Source organism: Pleurodeles waltl, chromosome 5 (assembly GCF_031143425.1).
Source record: "Pleurodeles waltl isolate 20211129_DDA chromosome 5, aPleWal1.hap1.20221129, whole genome shotgun sequence".
In the NCBI taxonomy this organism is placed as follows: Eukaryota; Metazoa; Chordata; class Amphibia; order Caudata; family Salamandridae; genus Pleurodeles; species Pleurodeles waltl.
The window spans coordinates 624,642,055-624,662,624 of NC_090444.1; the positions used below are offsets into that span (position 1 = coordinate 624,642,055).

The 20,570-nt window shown below is 46.0% G+C and overlaps 1 protein-coding gene across 1 annotated transcript in view; it reads left to right on the forward strand.

The window, feature by feature from the left end:
- The window catches only part of HEATR1 (HEAT repeat containing 1), a 710,058-nt gene that overhangs the window by 204,040 nt on the left and 485,448 nt on the right, over positions 1–20,570 (forward strand). Inside the window, exon 17 of the mRNA XM_069234483.1 lies at positions 13,866–14,063. Within this exon, the coding sequence (XP_069090584.1) occupies positions 13,866–14,063 (198 nt within the window). The remainder of the gene's footprint in view (positions 1–13,865; positions 14,064–20,570) is intronic.

Here is a 20,570-nt window from a genome sequence, read left to right on the forward strand (position 1 = left end):
TAGGCTTATCCAAGGAGTAGTGTTAAGCATTTGTTGTACATACACATAGACAATAAATGAGGTACACACACTCAGAGACAAATCCAGCCAATAGGTTTTGTATAGAAAAATATATTTTCTTAGTTTATTTTAAGAACCACAGGTTCAAATTTAACATGTAATATCTTGTTTGAAAGGTATTGCAGGTAAGTACATTAGGAACTTTGAATCATTTCAATTGCATGTATACTTTTCAAGTTATTCACAAATAGCTACTTTAAAAGTGGACACAGTGCAATTTTCACAGTTCCTGGGGGAGGTAAGTTTTTGTTAGTTTTACCAGGTAAGTAAGACACTTACAGGGTTCAGTTTTTGGTCCAAGGTAGCCCACCGTTGGGGGTTCAGAGCAACCCCAAAGTTACCACACCAGCAGCTCAGGGCCGGTCAGGTGCAGAGTTCAAAGCGGTGCCCAAAACGCATAGGCTTCAATGGAGAGAAGGGGGTGCCCCGGTTCCGGTCTGCTTGCAGGTAAGTACCCGCGTCTTCGGAGGGCAGACCAGGGGGGTTTGGTAGGGCACCGGGGGGGACACAAGCCCACACAGAAATTTCACCCTCAGCGGCGCGGGGGCGGCCGGGTGCAATGTTAGAACAAGCGTCGGGTTCGCAATGGAAGTCAATGAGAGATCAAGGGATCTCTTCAGCGCTGTAGGCAGGCAAGGGGGGGCTTCCTCGGGGAAACCTCCACTTGGGCAAGGGAGAGGGACTCCTGGGGGTCACTTCTGCAGTGAAAGTCCGGTCCTTCAGGTCCTGGGGGCTGCGGGTGCAGGGTCTTTTCCAGGCGTCGGGACTTAGGTTTCAGAGAGTCGCGGTCAGGGAAAGCCTCGGGATTCCCTCTGCAGGCGGCGCTGTGGGGGCTCAGGGGGGACAGGTTTTGGTACTCACAGTCGTAGAGTAGTCCGGGGGTCCTCCCTGAGGTGTTGGTTCTCCACCAGCCGAGTCGGGGTCGCCGGGTGCAGTGTTGCAAGTCTCACGCTTCTTGCGGGGAGATTGCAGGGTTCTTTAAAGCTGCTCCTTTGGATAAAGTTGCAGTCTTTTTGGAGCAGGTCCGCTGTCCTCGGGAGTTTCTTGTCGTCATCGAAGCAGGGCAGTCCTCAGAGGAGTCAGAGGTCGCTGGTCCCTTTGGAAGGCGTCGCTGGAGCAGAGTTCTTTGGAAGGCAGGAGACAGGCCGGTGAGTTTCTGGAGCCAAGGCAGTTGTTGTCTTCTGGTCTTCCTCTGCAGGGGTTTTCAGCTAGGCAGTCCTTCTTCTTGTAGTTGCAGGAATCTAATTTTCTAGGGTTCAGGGTAGCCCTTAAATACTAAATTTAAGGGCGTGTTTAGGTCTGGGGGGTTAGTAGCCAATGGCTACTAGCCCTGAGGGTGGGTACACCCTCTTTGTGCCTCCTCCTCACCTTCTCAGACCAATTAAGCACCATATATACCAACCAATCAGTTTGCAAAGGCAGCAGCAGTACTTCTCTCACTCTTCTCCCCTGTCTATTGCTGAAAATGGATTCTGAAAAATAGACCCCCCCCCCCATGCCTTGCCCCTGCTTCACATTCATACTCCTTCCGCCTATAACACACACAAAAAAAACACACCACAACACAGTCCCATTCTTTCTTCTCCTCTGCTACAACATAATCCCAAAGAGTTGATCCACTCGTCTCCCTATCAAAGACAGTTGAGCACCCAATGTCCATAGTCTCATCCCAGGTCCTCAACACCTACATTTAAGGACCCCACAAAATCGCTTCCAAGCCTCTTTGAGCAGGAGAGTGATGAGCATAGTAAATTTAATACTTTCCCAGCCAGAATTATCATATCTCCTACTAGTCCTCCATAGGGCACTTTTCCAATCAACAGTAATTTGTCACCCATGACCTTTAAGCATCATATTTACTCTTCCACAGCTTTAAAATGCTTGATTTCCCAACAAGAAAGTAGCTAACCTAAACTGCTTACTAATATATGTGCATTCATTCAGCAACAACAAGTACAATATCTTCAACCTACTGACTGAGGCAGAACCTGACATACGTTCCATAACTGGATCTTTGCCTGGGGTAGACATGGAGCCAGTCCTCACAGGTTATCTCACCATTATCCACAACCTCATTGATAAAAATGCCAATGGATTGTATCCATTTTTCAGGAGTCAATAAGTTGTTAAATCTGGGAATGTCTCTAGACAAGATTTTAAATCTCTTTGTCAGAATTCTAGTTTCACCACTTTGCTTCAACTTCTTTCTCCTCTACAACAGATGCCTTTTTAGACTTCGTATCAGCAACATCTTTGTCTATTTGGTGACCTGAGAACCATTCTCACAAGTCTTGATACCCACAACCTATGTAACCTCATTCTCTGTCCCACCTACTTTGCAGGACACACCTTAGATGTCTTCCTTAGGCAGTCCAGAATTAATCTCCTTTCAAAGGCCTACTCCAGTTACTTGAAGTGGTAATCACATAGCTTCCTTCCAACAGAGGCTTCACAACAAACTTCAGCCAAACTAAACCAACATGCACCTACATACAGATCTTAGAACAGACTAACATGGATGACTTAGAAACCCTAATCCAGATCTGGAGGCCGTAAACTCTATAGAGGAAACCTATGGTTAGCTTTAATTAGCTTTTGATGTATTGGTCCCTCAGAAAACATCAACACACTGCAAAAGGAAAAAGCCCTGTGGAAGAATACAGAATTAAAAAAAGATAAAATCACAGATTGCAATGCTTCAAGGAACCTGGCACAGATCCAAGAACTTGCATGGCAAAATGCACCTCCATAGATATAATAGAATGTACAAGTCACAAATAAAAAACATCTGAAAAGTATACTACTACACTAGCAGAATCTGCAATGTGAAATGCTGCAATAAAGAGCTGTTTATGACAGTCAGAATTTCACATGCTTTAAAGCCTCCAAGGAATGCTTCTAAACCCTCAAGAGTTTTGTATTAAGGGGCAACTTGTTACATAGCCAAAACAAACATGCTGAAGTCATGCTCAAAACACCATTAAATGTCTGCCTAAACCAACTCTGTCATCCTTCCAAGAACCACCAATGACCAACTTCCAGAATCTAGTGAATGCTAGAAGACTGTCTGACCTTTGTCCCCCAGAAATCTTCAAACATATTCTTCTGTCAGCCTAGTCAGACGCCTCATCAACAACTCCCTGTCCACAAGTGTTTTCTCAGAAAATGTACTAAAGGCATACATATGTCAACTACTAAAGAAAAAGGACGTGGATCCTCAAGCTCCCAACAATTATGGACCAATAGCAAATTGAAACCATTATTTGACAAACCCATGGAAAGAGCTGCTTTCAAATAGATCTCAAATTTCATAGGAAATATTTCCTTACTCTATGAATTCCAAACTGGATTCTATCCTCGAAGATGCATGTTATCAGTCCTATTCACTGTCAATGATGATCGTAAAAACACTGGACAAAAATTGGGTGCTGTTGGATTTTTCAGCAGCATTTGTCAATGTTGACCTTGATACCCTAATCCTTACGTTTGAAGAAGTTATTTTGGAGAGTACAACGTACACCTGGATCTCTTCCTACCTGTGTGCAATAGAACAAACATCATTCATATGCCTCCAGATTCATCAAATCTCTACAATATAAGAGTAGGAGCCCCCAAAGTTCTATCATCTCACCACTTCTTGTCAATATTCACATTAAATCCTTGCTAGTACTAATCAGCAGTTTTGGTTTGTCTTCCTAAAAATACACTGACGAGATACATAGATAGTACTTTAAATTCTAACCCCCAGACATTTTCAGTTGCTTCATTTCTATTGGCCACTGGATGGCATGGAGTCACCTCAGATTAAATGCCTCAAAAAAAGGTCATACCTTTGGCATCTGGAATGCCTTTGAACCTCCGTGCACCTGGGCAGATGAACTAGCTCCTTCAGCAAGAATAACTAAGGTGGTAAACACCTTGTAATTCCGATGGACTCCAGACTGCCTATAAATACCCAATTGGATAAGCTAGGCAAATCAGCCTGTTTTATTTACAGTGAAAACACTGCAACGCATCTTTTCATATGCAGGATTCCCTCATAAGGTTCAAGCAGCAATATCTCTTATCCTATCAAAAATGGACTACGCTGATGGCCTATATCATGGCTCACCTTTATCACCAATAAGGAGATTAGAGAATCCAGACCACTGCTGCCATACTACTCCTACATGTGAATGTACTAGCCCATATCCCACCTGCCTTGAAGACCCTTCACTTGTTACTAGAAGATTTACTTTCAAGACGCTATGTATCACCCACAAGGCACTAAGGATGAAAGTGAGTAAATACATCCAAACAAGGAACCTATGTTCTAGATCAGCACCTCCTCTAATATTCCAGCTTACAAGAAAAAAAGCGTTGGCGGCTTGTCCTTCTCTGTGCAAACAGCCAAATTGTATTACTCTCACCAACAAAGATAAGGAAGATAAGAAATAAGATAAGAGAACCAAAGAGTCTGGTGAAGAGCTGGCTTTTCGCCACAGAATTGCAAGTTTAAAAAAACAAAATAAATCCAAACAACTTGCAGCAACAGAACAGACCAACTACCATACCACACATATATAGACGTGTATGACTTTGTGTGTGTCATTAGGTCCAAAATATTCCCTTCCTGTTGACTGCCCGATTTATAGAAGAGAATTTGAGTGGGTAAAATAGTCCAATACAAGTAGGAAAATGAGAACCCACATTCATCAACTGTCAAAAATCGTCTTTAATTAGAGCTTCATAAGTCCGGTTGAAAACAAACATAAAATGCGTTGAATGGCAAGAAATGTGATAAAACAAATCCAATCAATCCAAAGAACATTAGGTAGACAACAACAGCCAACACGAGTTTCGCCCCCTGTGGTAGTTTCACCTGGGGCTTTTTCAAGGCAATATAGTATTCTTGTTCATTCATCACTTCAATAGAAAGTCATTGGTCCAAATACCAGTAGAGCAAGTAATTTTATATCGAACGGCACAACACTGCCAGGAGCGCGTCTTATTCAGGCACCATTTTGGAATATTATTGTTTTATCACATTTCTTGCCATTTGACGCACTTTATGTTTGTTTTCAACCGGACTTATGAAGCTCTAATTAAAGACGTTTTTTGACACAGTTGATGAATGTGGGTTCTCATTTTCCTACTTGTATTGGACTTTGTGTGTGTGTGTATATATTTGTGTGTGTGTGTACATATAGATATATAGATATGTGTGTGTATCTCTCTCATATATACACATATATGTTCGATGACATGTGTAGCTGCAGATACATATGCTGTGCATATCTCTTCCGACATCTAGTGTTGGGCTCGGAGTGTTACAAGTGGTTTTTCTTCTAAGAAGTCTTTTTGGAGTCACAGGATCGAGTGACTCCTCCTCTCGGTTACAGTGCGCATGGGCATCGACTACATAGTTAGATTGTTTTCTTTCCGCTGTCTGGTTCGGACGGTGTTTCCTCTCGCTCCGAGATTTTGAATCGAAAAACCTTAGAAAACCTAGTTGTTCATCGGTATTGTTTCGATCGCGTTTCCCATCTCGCATCGAACCGGTAGTACCGTCGGAATCTAAATGTCACCCTTCGGGGCGCATGCGCCCGACCCGGCCCTGTTCGGGCCTACCGCGTGGAAAGCCTGATGGATCGGACTCCATTTCGATTCCGCCCTCTGTTCCACGCAAAGTACCAATAAACAGACCAACACCTGGTTTGTAATTTTTTCCTTTCTCCGGACCATCAAGAGGAAGACTGCAAAGCCTGTCGAAGAAGACCAAAAGAGATCGCAGGACCCGAAGACTGGAAATGGCGTCCAAGAGCACCGAACATCTCAACGTCATGGAGGAAGAGCAAGCGCAGACAGCAGTCTCCATCCGAGACACTGACTACGAACAAGAATTGGAAGATGATAGACCCATCACGGCTGGCCAGGATGTGAGTACGTCTGCCCCTACGCCCTCATATAAAAAACAACCGAAGGCCTTGGGTACGCCACTGCCGGAAGGCCATGGTTTAACCCAAAAAAGACTGTTGGTGACTGACCTTCCGGATCTGTGTATGTATGTGTGTGTGTGTGTGTGTATATATGTGTGTGTGTATATATATGTGTGTGTGTGTGTATATATATATATGTGTGCGTGTATATGTGTGTGTGTGTATATATGTGTGTATATATATGTATGTGTGTGTGTGTGTGTGTGTGTGTGTGTGTATATATATGTGTGTGTGTGTATATATATGTGTGTGTGTGTGTATATATATATATATATGTGTGTGTGTGTGTGTATATATATATGTGTGTGTGTGTGTGTGTGTGTGTGTGTGTATATGTAGGAAGTTGGCTCTGTATGCACTATTTCAAAGTAAGGAATAGTATGCACAGAGTCCAAGGGTTCCCCTTGAGGTAAGATCGTGGCAAAAAGAGATAATCTAATGCTCTATTTTGTGGTAGTGTGGTCGAGCAGTAGGCTTATCAAAGGAGTAGTGTTAAGCATTTGTTGTACATACACAAGCAATAAATGAGGAACACACACTCAGAGACAATTCCAGGCCAATAGGTTTGTGTATAGAAAAATATATTTTCTTAGTTTATTTTAAGAACCACAGGTTCAAGATTTACATGTAATACTTCAAATGAAAGGTATTGCAGTTAGGTACTTTAGGAACGTTGAATTAGCAAAATAGCATATACACTTTTCACATATATCTATTTTAAAACTAGACAGTGCAATTTTCAACAGTTCCTGGGGGGAGTAAGAGTTTGTTAGTTTTTGCAGGTCAGTAAACCACCTACAGGGTTCAAGTTTGGGTCCAAGGTAGCCCACCGTTGGGGGTTCAGAGCAACCCCAAAGTTACCACACCAGCAGCTCAGGGCCGGTCAGGTGCAGAGGTCAAAGTGGTGCCCAAAACGCATATGCTTCAATGGAGAAGGGGGTCCACACAGAAAGTACACCCTCAGCAGCACGGGGCGGCCGGGTTCAGTGTGCAAACACACGTCGGGTTTGTAATTGAAATCAATGGGAGACCAAGGGGTCTCTTCAGCGATGCAGGCAAGGGGGGGGGGGGGGGAGGGGGTCCTCGGGGTAGCCACCGCCTGGGCAAGGGGGAGGGCCTCCTGGGGGTCACTCCTGCACTGGAGTTCCTATCCTTCAGGTCCTGGGGGCTGCGGTTGCAGAGTCTTTACCAGGCGTTGGGATCTGAGAAGCAGGCAGTCACGGTCAGGGGAACCTCGGGATTCCCTTTGCAGGCGTCGCTGTGGGGGCAACTCTGGCTACTCACGGCCTCGCAGTCGCCGGGGAGTCCTCCCTGAAGTGTTTGTTCTCCACAAGTCGAGAAGGGGGTGTCGGGTGCAGGGTGGCAAGTCTCACGCTTCCGGCGGGAAACGCAAGTTGTTTTAAAGTTGCTCCTTTGTTACAAAGTTGCAGTCTTGGGTGAACAGAGCCGCTGTCCTCGGGAGTTCTTGGTCCTTCTAGATGCAGGTCAGTCCTCTGAGGCTTCAGAGGTCGCTGGTCCCTGGGGAGAGCGTCGCTGGAGCAGTGTCTCGTGCCACGAACAGATGTACACTGGGTAAGTGACATATGTTCAATGGCATGTGTAGCTGCAGATACACATGCTGTGCACATCCCGCCATCTAGTGTTGGGCTCGGAGTGTTACAAGTTGTTTTTCTTCGAAGAAGTCTTTTTCGAGTCACAAGATCGAGGGACTCCTCCCCTCTCGGCTCCATTGCGCATGGGCGTCAACTCCATCTTAGATTGTTTTCTTTCCGCATCAGATTCGGACGTGTACCTTTTCGCCCCGCGTTTCGGTTCGGAAAGTTAGTTAAAATCTCGGAAAAATTTGACGGTATTGTTTGCGTTCGGTATCGGGTTAGTTAGAACAGATCGACACCGAATTTTGAAGAGGTCCGGTGGCCCTTTGGGGTTTTCGATTCCCCGGCGGGGCCTGGTCGGCCCGACCACGTGCGTCTTCAAGGCTAATGGAACGGACCCCATTCCGCTTCTGCCCCGAATGTCACAGAAGTATCCTTATACAGATCAGCATCTGGTCTGTAATTTGTGTTTGTCACCAGAACACAAAGAGGATACCTGTGAGGCCTGTTGAGCGTTTCGGTCGAGGAAGACGTTAAGAGACCGAAGAGCAAGAAGACTACAAATGGCGTCGGCGCCGACAGGACAAAGACACTTGGAGGAGGAAGAAGAAACCTTCTCCATCGAGGATTCGGACTCTGACGAGATCGATCCCGAACAGACGCCAAAAACAGTGAGTAAGACGTCGATACACAAAACTCACGGAAAAATCACTAAAGCCCAGGGGACGCCACCGCCAGCAGGCCATGGCTTAACCCGAAAAATAGGTGACCGACCATCAGCACTGAAAAAGGGCACGCATGTGTCGAAGTCATCCGACTCCGGTCGAGATACCGGCACAGAGCAGACTCGACCCGAGACACCGGGTCAGAGCAATCTCGGCACCGAGAGGGCGGCACCGAAACGAGTCTGCACCTAGAGATCAGTACGCCGAAGCTCAAAAAAGTGTCGTCGGAGCCGAAAAAGACAGCCGAAAACGTTTCCATACCGAAACATCCGGCCTCGGAACCGAAATCAAGTTCCTACACAGAGGAACAGGGCCTGTCCCTTCAGATGCAAGGACACAGATTCGGACAAGAACTAGAGACAATAGAGCCAGATTACACTCAAAGAAGGCTCCACATTCAAAAAGACACAGGGAAGATCAGTACTCTTTCCCCAATTCGAATGAAAAGTAAACTTGCCTTCCAAGAGAAAGACTAGTAGCCACAGGCAAAGGTGGCAAGACAAGTAACCCCGCCACCATCTCCACAACGCTCACCACAACCATCACCGGTAACCACTCCACCAATGATGCAGTCCCCAACTCATACTGGAATGAGTCAGGATGATCCCGATGCATGGGATCTTTATGATGCGCCGGTATCAGATAATAGCCCCGACTGTTATCCAGCGAGACCGTCACCACCTGAGGACAGCACAGCCTACACACAGGTGGTGTCAAGAGCAGCGGCGTTTCATAATGTCACTCTGCATGCAGAACCTATTGAGGACGACTTTTTATTTAACACACTATCGTCCACACATAACCAGTACCAGAGTCTCCCTATGCTACCTGGAATGCTGAAACACTCCAAACAAGTGTTTCAGGAGCCTGTGAAGGGCAGGGCCATTACTCCAAGAGTGGAGAAGAAGTACAATCCGCCACCAACAGACCCTGTGTACATCACACAGCAATTAACACCAGACTCAGTGGTAGTAGGGGCAGCTCGCAAGAGAGCGGACGCACCACCTCCAGACAAGGAGAGTCGCAAGTTCGACGCTGCGGGGAAAAGGGTTGCGGCACAAGCAGCCAACCAATGGCGCATTGCCAACTCACAGGCCTTGCTGGCTAGATATGATAGGGCTCATTGCGACGAAATGCAACATTTCATAGAACACCTGCCCAAAGAGTTCCAAAAGAGAGCACAACAAGTGGTGGAGGAAGGACAGAGTATCTCAAACAATCCGATACGGTCAGCAATGGATGCAGTGGACACAGCTGCTAGGACTGTAAATACAGCAGTGACTATACGGAGACACGCATGGCTGCGTACATCAGGATTCAAGCCGGAAATACAACAAGCCGTGCTGAATATGCCATTCAACGGACAGCAGTTGTTTGGGCCGGAGGTGGACACTGCTATCGAAAAACTCAAAAAAGACACAGATACGGCCAAAGCCATGGGCGCACTCTACTCCCCACAGAGCAGAGGCACTTTTCGGAAAACACAGTTTAGAGGGGGGTTTCGGGGACAGAGCACAGAACCCTCAACCTCACAAACAAGGCCCACTTATCAGAGTCAATATCAGCGGGGAGGTTTTCGGAGACAATATAGAGGGGGACGGTTCCCAAAGAGTAGAGGGAAGTTCCAGAGTCCCAAAACTCCACAAAATAAACAGTGACTTCAACGTCACAAATCCCCAACACATAACACCAGTGGGGGGGAGGGGGGGGGAGACTAACCAAGTTCTACAAACACTGTGAAGAAATAACAACAGACTCGTGGGTCCTAGCCATTATCCAGCATGGTTATTGCATAGAATTTCTACAATTCCCTCCAAATGTCCCACCGAAAACACACAACATGTCCAAACAACACATGGAACTATTACAACTGGAGGTCCAAGCGTTGTTGCAAAAAGATTCTATAGAGATAGTACCAATTCATCAAAGAGGAACAGGAGTTTACTCCCTGTACTTTCTCATACCCAAAAAAGACAAAACTCTAAGACCTATATTAGATCTCAGAACACTAAACCTCTACATCAAATCAGATCACTTTCACATGGTGACACTGCAAGACGTGATACCACTGCTCAAACAACAAGACTACATTACAACACTAGACCTAAAGGATGCATATTTCCATATACCTATACATCCTTCCCACAGAAAGTACTTAAGGTTTGTATTCCAAGGAGTACATTACCAGTTCAAAGTGTTGCCATTCGGGATAACAACAGCACCAAGAGTTTTTACAAAATGCCTGGCAGTAGTGGCTGCTCATATCAGAAGACAGCAAATACATGTGTTCCTGGACCTAGACGATTGGTTAATCAAAACCAATACGCAACAACGGTGTTCACAACACACAAAATATGTCATAGAAACCCTTCACAAACTAGGTTTCTCACTCAACTACAACAAGTCACACCTACAACCGTGTCAAATACAACAATACTTAGGAGCAACAATCAACACAACAAAAGGGATTGCCACTCCAAGTCCACAAAGGGTACAGGCATTTCAAAACGTAATACAAGCCATGCACCCAAAACAAAAGTTACAGGTAAAATTAGTGATGAAACTACTAGGCATGATGTCCTCATGCACAGCCATTGTCCCAAACGCAAGATTGCACATGCGGCCCTTACAACAGTGCCTAGCATCACAATGGTCACAGGCACAGGGTCAACTTCAAGATCTAGTGTTGATAGACCGCCAAACATACACCTCGCTTCAATGCTGGAACACTATAAATTTAAACAAAGGGCGGCCTTTTCAAGACCCAGTGCCTCAATACGTAATAACAACAGATGCCTCCATGATAGGGTGGGGAGCACACCTCAACCAACACAGCATCCAAGGACAATGTGACACTCAGCAGAGACAGTTTCACATAAATCACTTAGAACTACTAGCAGTATTTCTAGCGCTGAAAGCATTTCAACCTATAATAACCCACAAACACATTCTTGTCAAAACGGGCAACATGACAACGATGTATTATCTGAACAAACAGGGAGGAACACACGCGACACAGTTGTGTCTCCTGGCACAAAAAATATGGCATTGGGCGATTCACAACCACATTCACCTAATAGCGCAGTTCATACCTGGAATTCAAAACCAGTTAGCAGACAATCTCAGTCGGGATCACCAACAGATCCACGAATGGGAAATTCATCTCCAAATACTAAAAACTTACTTCCAAAGGTGGGAACACCGCAAATAGACCTATTTGCAACAAAAGAAAACGCAAAATGCCAAAACTTCGCATCCAGGTACCCACAGGCTCACTCTCAGGGCAATGCATTATGGATGAGTTGGTCAGGGATATTTGCATACGCTTTTCCCCCTCTCCCACCCCTTCCATATCTAGTAAACAAATTGAGTCAAAACAAACTCAAACTCATACTAATAGCACCAACTTGGGCAAGACAACCTTGGTACACAACACTACTAGACCTCTCAGTAGTGCCCCATATCAAGCTACTAAACAAACCAGATCTGTTAACTCAACACAAACAACAGATCAGACACCCAAATCCAGCATCGCTGAATCTAGCAATTTGGCTCCTGAAGTCTTAGAATTCGGGCACCTAGACCTTACACAGGAATGTATGGAGGTCATAAAACAAGCTAGGAAACCAACCACAAGACATTGCTATGCAAATAAGTGGAAAAGATTTGTTTATTACTGCCATAATAATCAAATTCAACCATTACACGCATCTGCTAAAGACATCGTCAGCTACCTACTGCACTTACAAAAGTCAAAGTTAGCTTTTTCATCTATTAAAATACATCTCACCGCAATTTCAGCTTATCTGCAAATTACGCACTCAACTTCATTATTCAGGGTCCCAGTCATAAAAGCATTTATGGAAGGTCTGAAAAGAATTATCCCACCACGAACACCACCAGTTCCTTCGTGGAATATCAACATTGTCTTAACACGACTTATGGGTCCACCTTTTGAACCCATGCACTCATGTGACATACAGTACTTAACATGGAAATTAGCTTTTCTGATAGCTATCACATCTCTCAGAAGAGTAAGTGAAATACAAGCATTTACTATACAAGAACCCTTTATTCAGATACATAAGCATAAAGTAGTTCTACGAACAAATCCTAAATTCTTACCTAAAGTCATATCACCGTTCCGCTTAAATCAAACAGTGGAACTCCCAGTATTCTTTCCAGAACCAGATTCGGTAGCTGAGAGCGCATTACATACATTAGACATTAAAAGGGCACTAATGTACTACATAGATAGAACAAAACAAATTTGCAAAACAAAACAATTGTTCATTGCATTCCAAAAACCTCATACAGGGAATCCAGTATCCAAACAAGGCATTGCCAGATGGATAGTTAAATGTATTCAAATCTGTTATATAAAAGCAAAAAGAGAACTGCCTATTACACCAAAAGGCACACTCAACTAGAAAGAAAGGTGCTACGATGGCCTTTCTCGGAAACATACCAATGACTGAAATATGTAAGGCAGCCACATGGTCTACGCCTCATACATTTACCAAACATTACTGCATGGATGTGTTTACAACACAGCAAGCCACAGTAGGACAAGCAGTATTGCAGACTTTATTTCAAACAACTTCAACTCCTACAGGCTGAACCACCGCTTTTGGGGAAATAACTGCTTACTAGTCTATGCACAGCATGTGTATCTGCAGCTACACATGCCATCGAACGGAAAATGTCACTTACCCAGTGTACATCTGTTCGTGGCATGAGACGCTGCAGATTCACATGCGCCCTCCCACCTCCCCGGGAGCCTGTACCCGTTTTAAGTTGAGAAAAAATTAGACTTGTACATTTGTAAATTTGTTAATATATTCTTTTTAAACACATTATGTACATACATATTTACTCCATTGCATGGGCACTATTACTATATACACAATTCCTACCTGACCCTCTGCGGGGAAAACAATCTAAGATGGAGTAGACGCCCATGCGCAATGGAGACGAAAAGGGAGGAGTCCCTCGATCTCGTGACTCGAAAAAGACTTCTTCAAAGTAAAACAACTTGTAACACTCCGAGCCCAACACTAGATGGCGGGATGTGCACAGCATGTGAATCTGCAGCGTCTCATGCCACGAACAGATGTACACTGGGTAAGTGAGATTTTCCATATCAATTTTGAATGACTTTTCTTAATGTGTTTTATCCAGTCAACTAACATTTGACACAAACTGTTAGCTAACTATACCATGCAAAAATAGAATGAATGCATGGGATTTGCAGGAACACAAGAAGTACTTGGGTTCTGGAGTAGTGTGCAGCCCTATGCAGAGCACTTTAGTGTCTCGTCAATGGAGGTAAGCACTACATAGATGCAATCACTGATTCAATTTCAATTTTTTTTTTAGCTACTCTGCCTTTTTAATGTGCTGCTGGTGTTGGAATATTCTGCTAATGTAGAGTGTTTGCACCAATTTGATTGCCTGATGATACTTTCAGAGGTATAACTGCTACCCTTTGTCTTGTCATTTTGGAGGTTGAGGACCTAGTACAGACTGCTGATAACCAGGAAAGAGGCATACAGCAAAAAGTAGCATTTCAAGTAGTGTGCCAAGCTCTTGTCCAGGGCTGCAGCAGTGTCTTTTCTGAAGCCAGTCATTCACAAGCTGTGCAGAGAATTTTCAGCCTACTGGAACGGAAAGTCAAAAAGCTGGAAACTGTTGATTCTGCTAGGGTAAGTTAAATTGTTTATTTCCATTGTTTTGTATTCCTTTTTTATTTTGCTACTATTTTTTTTACTTTTGGAAACCTTTGCCGGCTACTGCTTTAAAGACAGCATCCATTCCACTATCCTTGTGGAGAAAGGAAAGAGTGCCCTCATTGAATCCAAGTTATGTGACTTCATCAAGCAAGCTGCCCTTTTTCAGTTATGGTAGCTTGTTGTTAATCTGACTGTTGCTGAAGAAACCACATTTTAGTGTGGTCCATATACAATACTTTACTCTGCAGACAATCAGTTGGAGAAGGCAGAGCACCTGTTGCCACCTCAATTACAGGCAGGTTATTTTGTATGAAACTGATGTGCAGTTATTCCATCTCGTACCTGAATGTTGCTTATCTCTCAACTTTTTTTTATTATCCAGGCCTTCCATCATTATTATTTGTGAACATTGGGTGTAGCAGTTTCAGTTCTCACCATGCTTCTCACAGGATAGAACATGCACAAAATATGTAGGCTAGTAGACTCCAGCTTATCTTTGCAATTCCTACTTTGACTAATGGTGAACTTCTTTTTCTGTCTCTATATAGAGATGTTCCATGTAGGTTTACAACACAAAAGGTTGTATTTTTAAATCTATTTATTGTAATTTAATTTCTACATATTTTGGTTGTGCTCAACAATAAACAAGGGCAGCCTGTAGCTTTCCATAAAGATCAGCATCATAACACTCAAGAGGCTTTGTTTTTCTCAAATTCTTCTACTAAATCTTCTGCATTGCTTTAACCTTTAGAAATAATTCTTGTTCAGGTTTACTTGATCAGGAATTGGGTCACTACACTGTCACATTTATATCCCTTGCTGGGATAAGGACGGACGTGCCTCCTTCTGGCAAAGTTTGAGTACTGGATTAAAGAACCAGTATCTCATAAACTGGAAATGACCTCCAATGCTTCCCTTTTCTGAGGTGTTTACAGAACTTCACCAGGTTGATGGTATGGGAGGGAGGTTGTTATATCATCACTTCACTCTAGGGCTATAACCCTCACCTCCTTTTAGGCAGGAGTTTACCATACTTAATATTATTTTTCTCCCTCGTGGAACTCTTCAGACTCACCTTTGCAGAGTAAAGTCTTCATTACTGATACTGAATAAAATTTGTTGCAAGGGTAGCTTAGGCCAAAATGAGGGTCAGGAAGTTGGTGTTGCAGCATTTACTCCTTTCCTAATCTGTCCTAGCCTGCATAGTATTAAATAGCTATTATATCTGTATAATACATTCTCCAACTACATTTATCTACAAGGCTCAGTGGCGCCCCCCCTCCACCACCTTTATTAATAGCCAACCCATCTCAGTTATGGTCTGGGTTTGGGCTGGATCCCACTCCTTCTCCTCAAGGTACAGCCCACATCTTGCTTGTAATCATTAAGCCTCCATTATTCGCAGGTAAATGATGCAGGGTTGTAAATCTCCGTTGAATTAAAGAGCTGGATAATGAATGTGGCTCAGTGAAAATGCAATGAAATGTGATATGGCATTGCAGATCATCTGCTCAAAAATGTTAGTTTGTGTTGTCATTTATATAGTGCTTTTCTACCTGTTGGGAGGTACAAAGCTAATTCTGGTGATTGAGGGTGGTGGCTCCTGCTTTTCCGAGGTTTGTAGCAGTACTTAAGCATGACGTGTAGCACAGATAAGCAGGAGGGATAGGTGCTATTAAGTGTACTCACCCCAATATCCTTGTCTCTTCAAAGACTGTGTGTTTATTATCAGGTCCAGGAGATAGTGCTACTACAAGCACGATGGGCTTCCACACCAATTGAGGTGGTGAAAGGGGAGTCCCAAAATATCAAACACTATAGTATGACTTTATGGGGTCTGCAAAGAAGTGGCTAGATGTGGGTCTGCACAGAGGAGGTGGAGATGAAGTTGAAGCAATAAGAAAGACAACACAGTAATTAGTTTGTTGGTTCCTTCTTGTGAGGTCCACCTCAAAGTAATGAAGCTATAATACAAGGAATAAGACACATACTAATGTAGCTAGTGTGTGGACTTCATACATAAGTGACCTGGGCCCAGGATATACCACATACACCACAGTAGGGTGTTTATACATCCCACCTGTAAGGAAATGCCTCCTTGGCATGGTTACCCCCTGACTTTTTGCCTTTGCTGATGCTATCTTTTGAATTGAAAGTGTGCTGAGGCCTGCTAACCAGGCCCCAGCACCAGTGTTCTTTCCCTAACCTGTACTTTTGTATCCACAATTGGCACACCCTGGCATCCAGATAAGTCCCTTGTAAATGGTACCCCTGGTACCAAGGGCCCTGATGCCAAGGATGGTCTCTAAGGGCTGCAGCATATCTTATGCCACCCTGGAGCCCCCTCACTCAGCACAGACACCCTGCTTGCCAGCTTGTGTGTGCTGGTGAGAACAAAACGAGTAAGTCGACATGGCACTCCCCTCAGGGTGCCATGCCAGCCTCTCACTGCCTATGCAGGTTTAGATAAGTCACCCCTCTAGCAGGCCTTACAGCCCTAAGGCAGGGTGCACTATACCATAGGTGAGGGCACCAGTGCATGAGCACTGTGCCCCTACAGTGTCTAAGCAATACCTTAGACATTGTAAGTGCAGGGTAGCCATAAGAGTATATGGTCTGGGAGTCTGTTTTACACGAACTCCACAGCACCATAATGGCTACACTGAAAACTGGGAAGTTTGGTATCAAACTTCTCAGCACAATAAATGCACACTGATGCCAGTGTACATTTTATTGTAAAATACACCCCAGAGGGCACCTTAGAGGTGCCCCCTGAAACCTTAACCAACTATCTGTGTAGGCTGACTGGTTCCAGCAGCCTGCCACACTAGAGACATGTTGCTGGCCCCATGGGGAGAGTGCCTTTGTCACTCTGAGGCCAGTAACAAAGCCTGCACTGGGTGGAGATGCTAATACCTCCCCCAGGCAGGAGCTGTCACACCTGGCGGTGAGACTCAAAGGCTCACCCCTTTGTGCCAGCACCGCAGGACACTCCAGCTAGTGGAGTTGCCCGCCCCCTCCGGCCACGGCCCCCACTTTTGGCGGCAAGGCCGGAGAAAATAATGAGAATAACAAGGAGGAGTCACTGGCCAGTCAGGACAGCCCCTAAGGTGTCCTGAGCTGAAGTGACTCTAACTTTTAGAAATCCTCCATCTTGCAGATGGAGGATTCCCCCAATAGGATTAGGGATGTGACCCCCTCCCCTTGGGAGGAGGCACAAAGAGGGTGTACTCACCCTCAGGGCTAGTAGCCATTGGCTACTAACCCCCCAGACCTAAACACGCCCTTAAATTTTGTATTTAAGGGCTTCCCTGAACCTAAGATTTTAGATTCCTGCAACTACAAGAAGAAGGACTGCCGAGCTGACAAACCCCTGCGGAGGAAGAACAGAAGACACCAACTGCCTTGGCCCCAGACATACCGGCCTGTCTCCTGCCTTCCAAAGAAACCTGCTCCAGCGACGCTTTCCAAGGGACCAGCGACCTCTGAATCCTCTGAGGACTGCCCTGCTTCGAAAAAGACAAGAAACTCCCGAGGACAGCGGCACTGCTCCAAAAGAACTGCAACTTTGTTACAAGGAGCAGATTTAAAGACCCCTGCAACTCCCTGCAAGAAGCGTGAGACTTGCAACACTGCACCCGGCGACCCCGACTCGACTGGTGGAGAACAACCAACTCAGGGAGGACCCTCCGTCGACTCTACGACTGTGAGTAACCAAAGTTGTCCCCCCCTGAGCCCCCACAGCGACACCTGCAGAGGGAATCCCCAGGCTCCCCCTGACCGCGACTGTCTGAACTCCATTTCCCGACGGCTGGAAAAGACCCTGCACCCGCAGCCCCCAGCCCCTAAAGAAACGGAACTTCTGTGCAGGAGTGACCCCCAGGAGGCCCTCTCCCTTGCCCAGGTGGTGGCTACCCCGAGGAGCCCCCCCCCTTGCCTGCCTGCATCGCTGAAGAGACCCCTTGGTCTCCCATTGAAACCTGAAGGAAACCCGACGCGTGTTTGCACACTGCACCCGGCCGCCCCCGCGCTGCTGAGGGTGTACTTTCTGTGCTACTTTGTGTCCCCCCCCCCCCCCCGGTGCCCTACAAAACCCCCCTGGTCTGCTCTCCGAAGACGCGGGTACTTACCTGCTGGCAGACTGGAACCGGGGCACCCCCCTCTCTCCATTATAGCCTGTGTTTTGGGCACCTCTTTGACCTTCGCACCTGACCGGCCCTGAGCTGCTGGTGTGATAACTTTGGGGTTGCTCTGAACCCCCAACGGTGGGCTACCTTGGACCAAAAACTGAGACCTGTAAGTGCCTTACTTACCTGTTGAAACTAACAATAACTTACCTCCCCCAGGAACTGTGAAAATTGCACTAAGTGTCCACTTTTAAAACAGCTTATTGTGTTTTATGTAAAAAGTATACATGCTAAAGTAATGATTCAAAGTTCCTAGAGTACTTACCTGCAATACCTTTCAAAAGAGCTATTACATGTAAAATTTGAACCTGTGGTTCTTAAAATAAACTAAGAAAAGATATTTTTCTATAACAAAACCTATTGGCTGGATTTGTCTCTGAGTGTGTGTTCCTCATTTATTGTCTATGTGTATGTACAGCAAATGCTTAACACTACTCCTTGGATAAGCCTACTGCTCGACCACACTACCACAAAATAGAGCATTAGTATTATCTCTTTTTACCACTATTTTACCTCTAAGGGTAACCCTTGGACTCTGTGCATGCTATTCCTTACTTTGAAATAGCACATACAGAGCCAACTTCCTACAGTAGCCATAAGAGTATATGGTCTGGGAGTCTGTCAAACACGGACTCCACAGCACCCGAATGGCTACACTGAAAACTGGGAAGTTTGGTATCAAACTTCTCAGCACAATAAATGCACACTGATGCCAGTGTACATTTTATTGTAAAATACACCCCAGAGGGCACCTTAGAGGTGCCCCCTGAAACCTTAACCAACTACCTATGTAGACTGACTGGTTTTAGCAGCCTGCCACACTCGAGACCTGTTGCTGGCCACATGGGGAGAGTGCCTTTGTCACTCTGTGGCTAGTAACAAAGCCTGCACTGGGTGGAGATGCTATCACCTCCCCCAGGCAGGAGCTGTAACACCTGGCCGTGAGCCTCAAAGGCTCACACCCTTTGTTCCAGCACCACAGGGCACTCCAGCTAGTGGAGTTGCCCGCCCCCTCCGGCCACGGCCCCACTTTTGGCGGCAAGGCCGGAGGAAATAATGAGAATAACAAGGAGGAGTCACTGGCCAGTCAGGACAGCCCCTAAGGTGTCCTGAGCTGAAGTGACTCTAACTTTCAGAAATCCTCCATCTTGCAGATGGAGGATTCCCCCAATAGGGATAGGAATGTGACCCCCTCCCCTTGGGAGGAGGCACAAAGAGGGTGTACCCACCCTCAGGGCTAGTAGCCATTGGCTACTAACCCCCCAGACCTAAACACGCCCTTAAATTTAGTATTTAAGGGCTCCCCTGAACCTAGGAAGTCAGATTCCTGCAACCTAAGAAGAAGAGGACTGCTGAGCTGAAAAACCCTTCAGAGAAGACGGAGACACCAACTGCCTTGGCCCCAGCTCTACCGGCCTGTCTCCCCCCTTCGGAAGAAAACTACTCCAGCGACACTTTCCCCAGGACCAGCGACCTCTGAATCCTCAGAGGACTGCCCTGCTCTAAAAGGACCAAGAAACTCCTGAGAACAGCGCCCTGTTCACCCAAGACTGCAACTTTGTTTCTAAAGGAGCAACTTAAAGGCAACAGCGTTTCCCGCCAGAAGCGTGAGACTTGCAACCCTGCACCCGGCAACCCCGATTCGACTGGTGGAGAAACAACACTTCAGGGAGGACCCTCCGGCGACTCAGAGACTGTGAGTAACCAAAGCTGTCCCTCTTGAGCCCCCACAGCGACGCCTGCAGAGGGAATCCCGAGGCTCCCCCTGACCGCGACTGCCTGACTCCCAGATCCCGACGTCTGGAAAAGACCCTGCACCCGCAGCCCCCAGGACCTGAAGGATCGGAACTCCAGTGCAGGAGTGACCCCCAGGAGGCCCTCTCCCTTGCCCAGGTGGTGGCTACCCAGAGGAGCCCCCCCCCCCTTGCCTGCCTGCACCGCTGAAGAGATCCCTTGGTCTCCCATTGATTCCTATTACAAACCTGACGCTTGTTTGCACACTGCACCCGGCCGCCCCCGCGCTGCTGAGGGTGTACTTTCTGTGTGGACTTGTGTCCCCCCCTGTGCCCTACAAAACCCCCCTGGTCTGCCCTCCGAAGACGCGGGTACTTACCTGCTGGCAGACTGGAACCGGGGCACCCCCTTCTCCATTGAAGCCCATGTGTTTTGGGCACCACTTTGAACTCTGCACCTGACCGGCCCTGAGCTGCTGGTGTGGTAACTTTGGGGTTGCTCTGAACCCCCAACGGTGGGCTACCTTGGACCCAAACGTGAACCCCGTAGGTGGTTTACT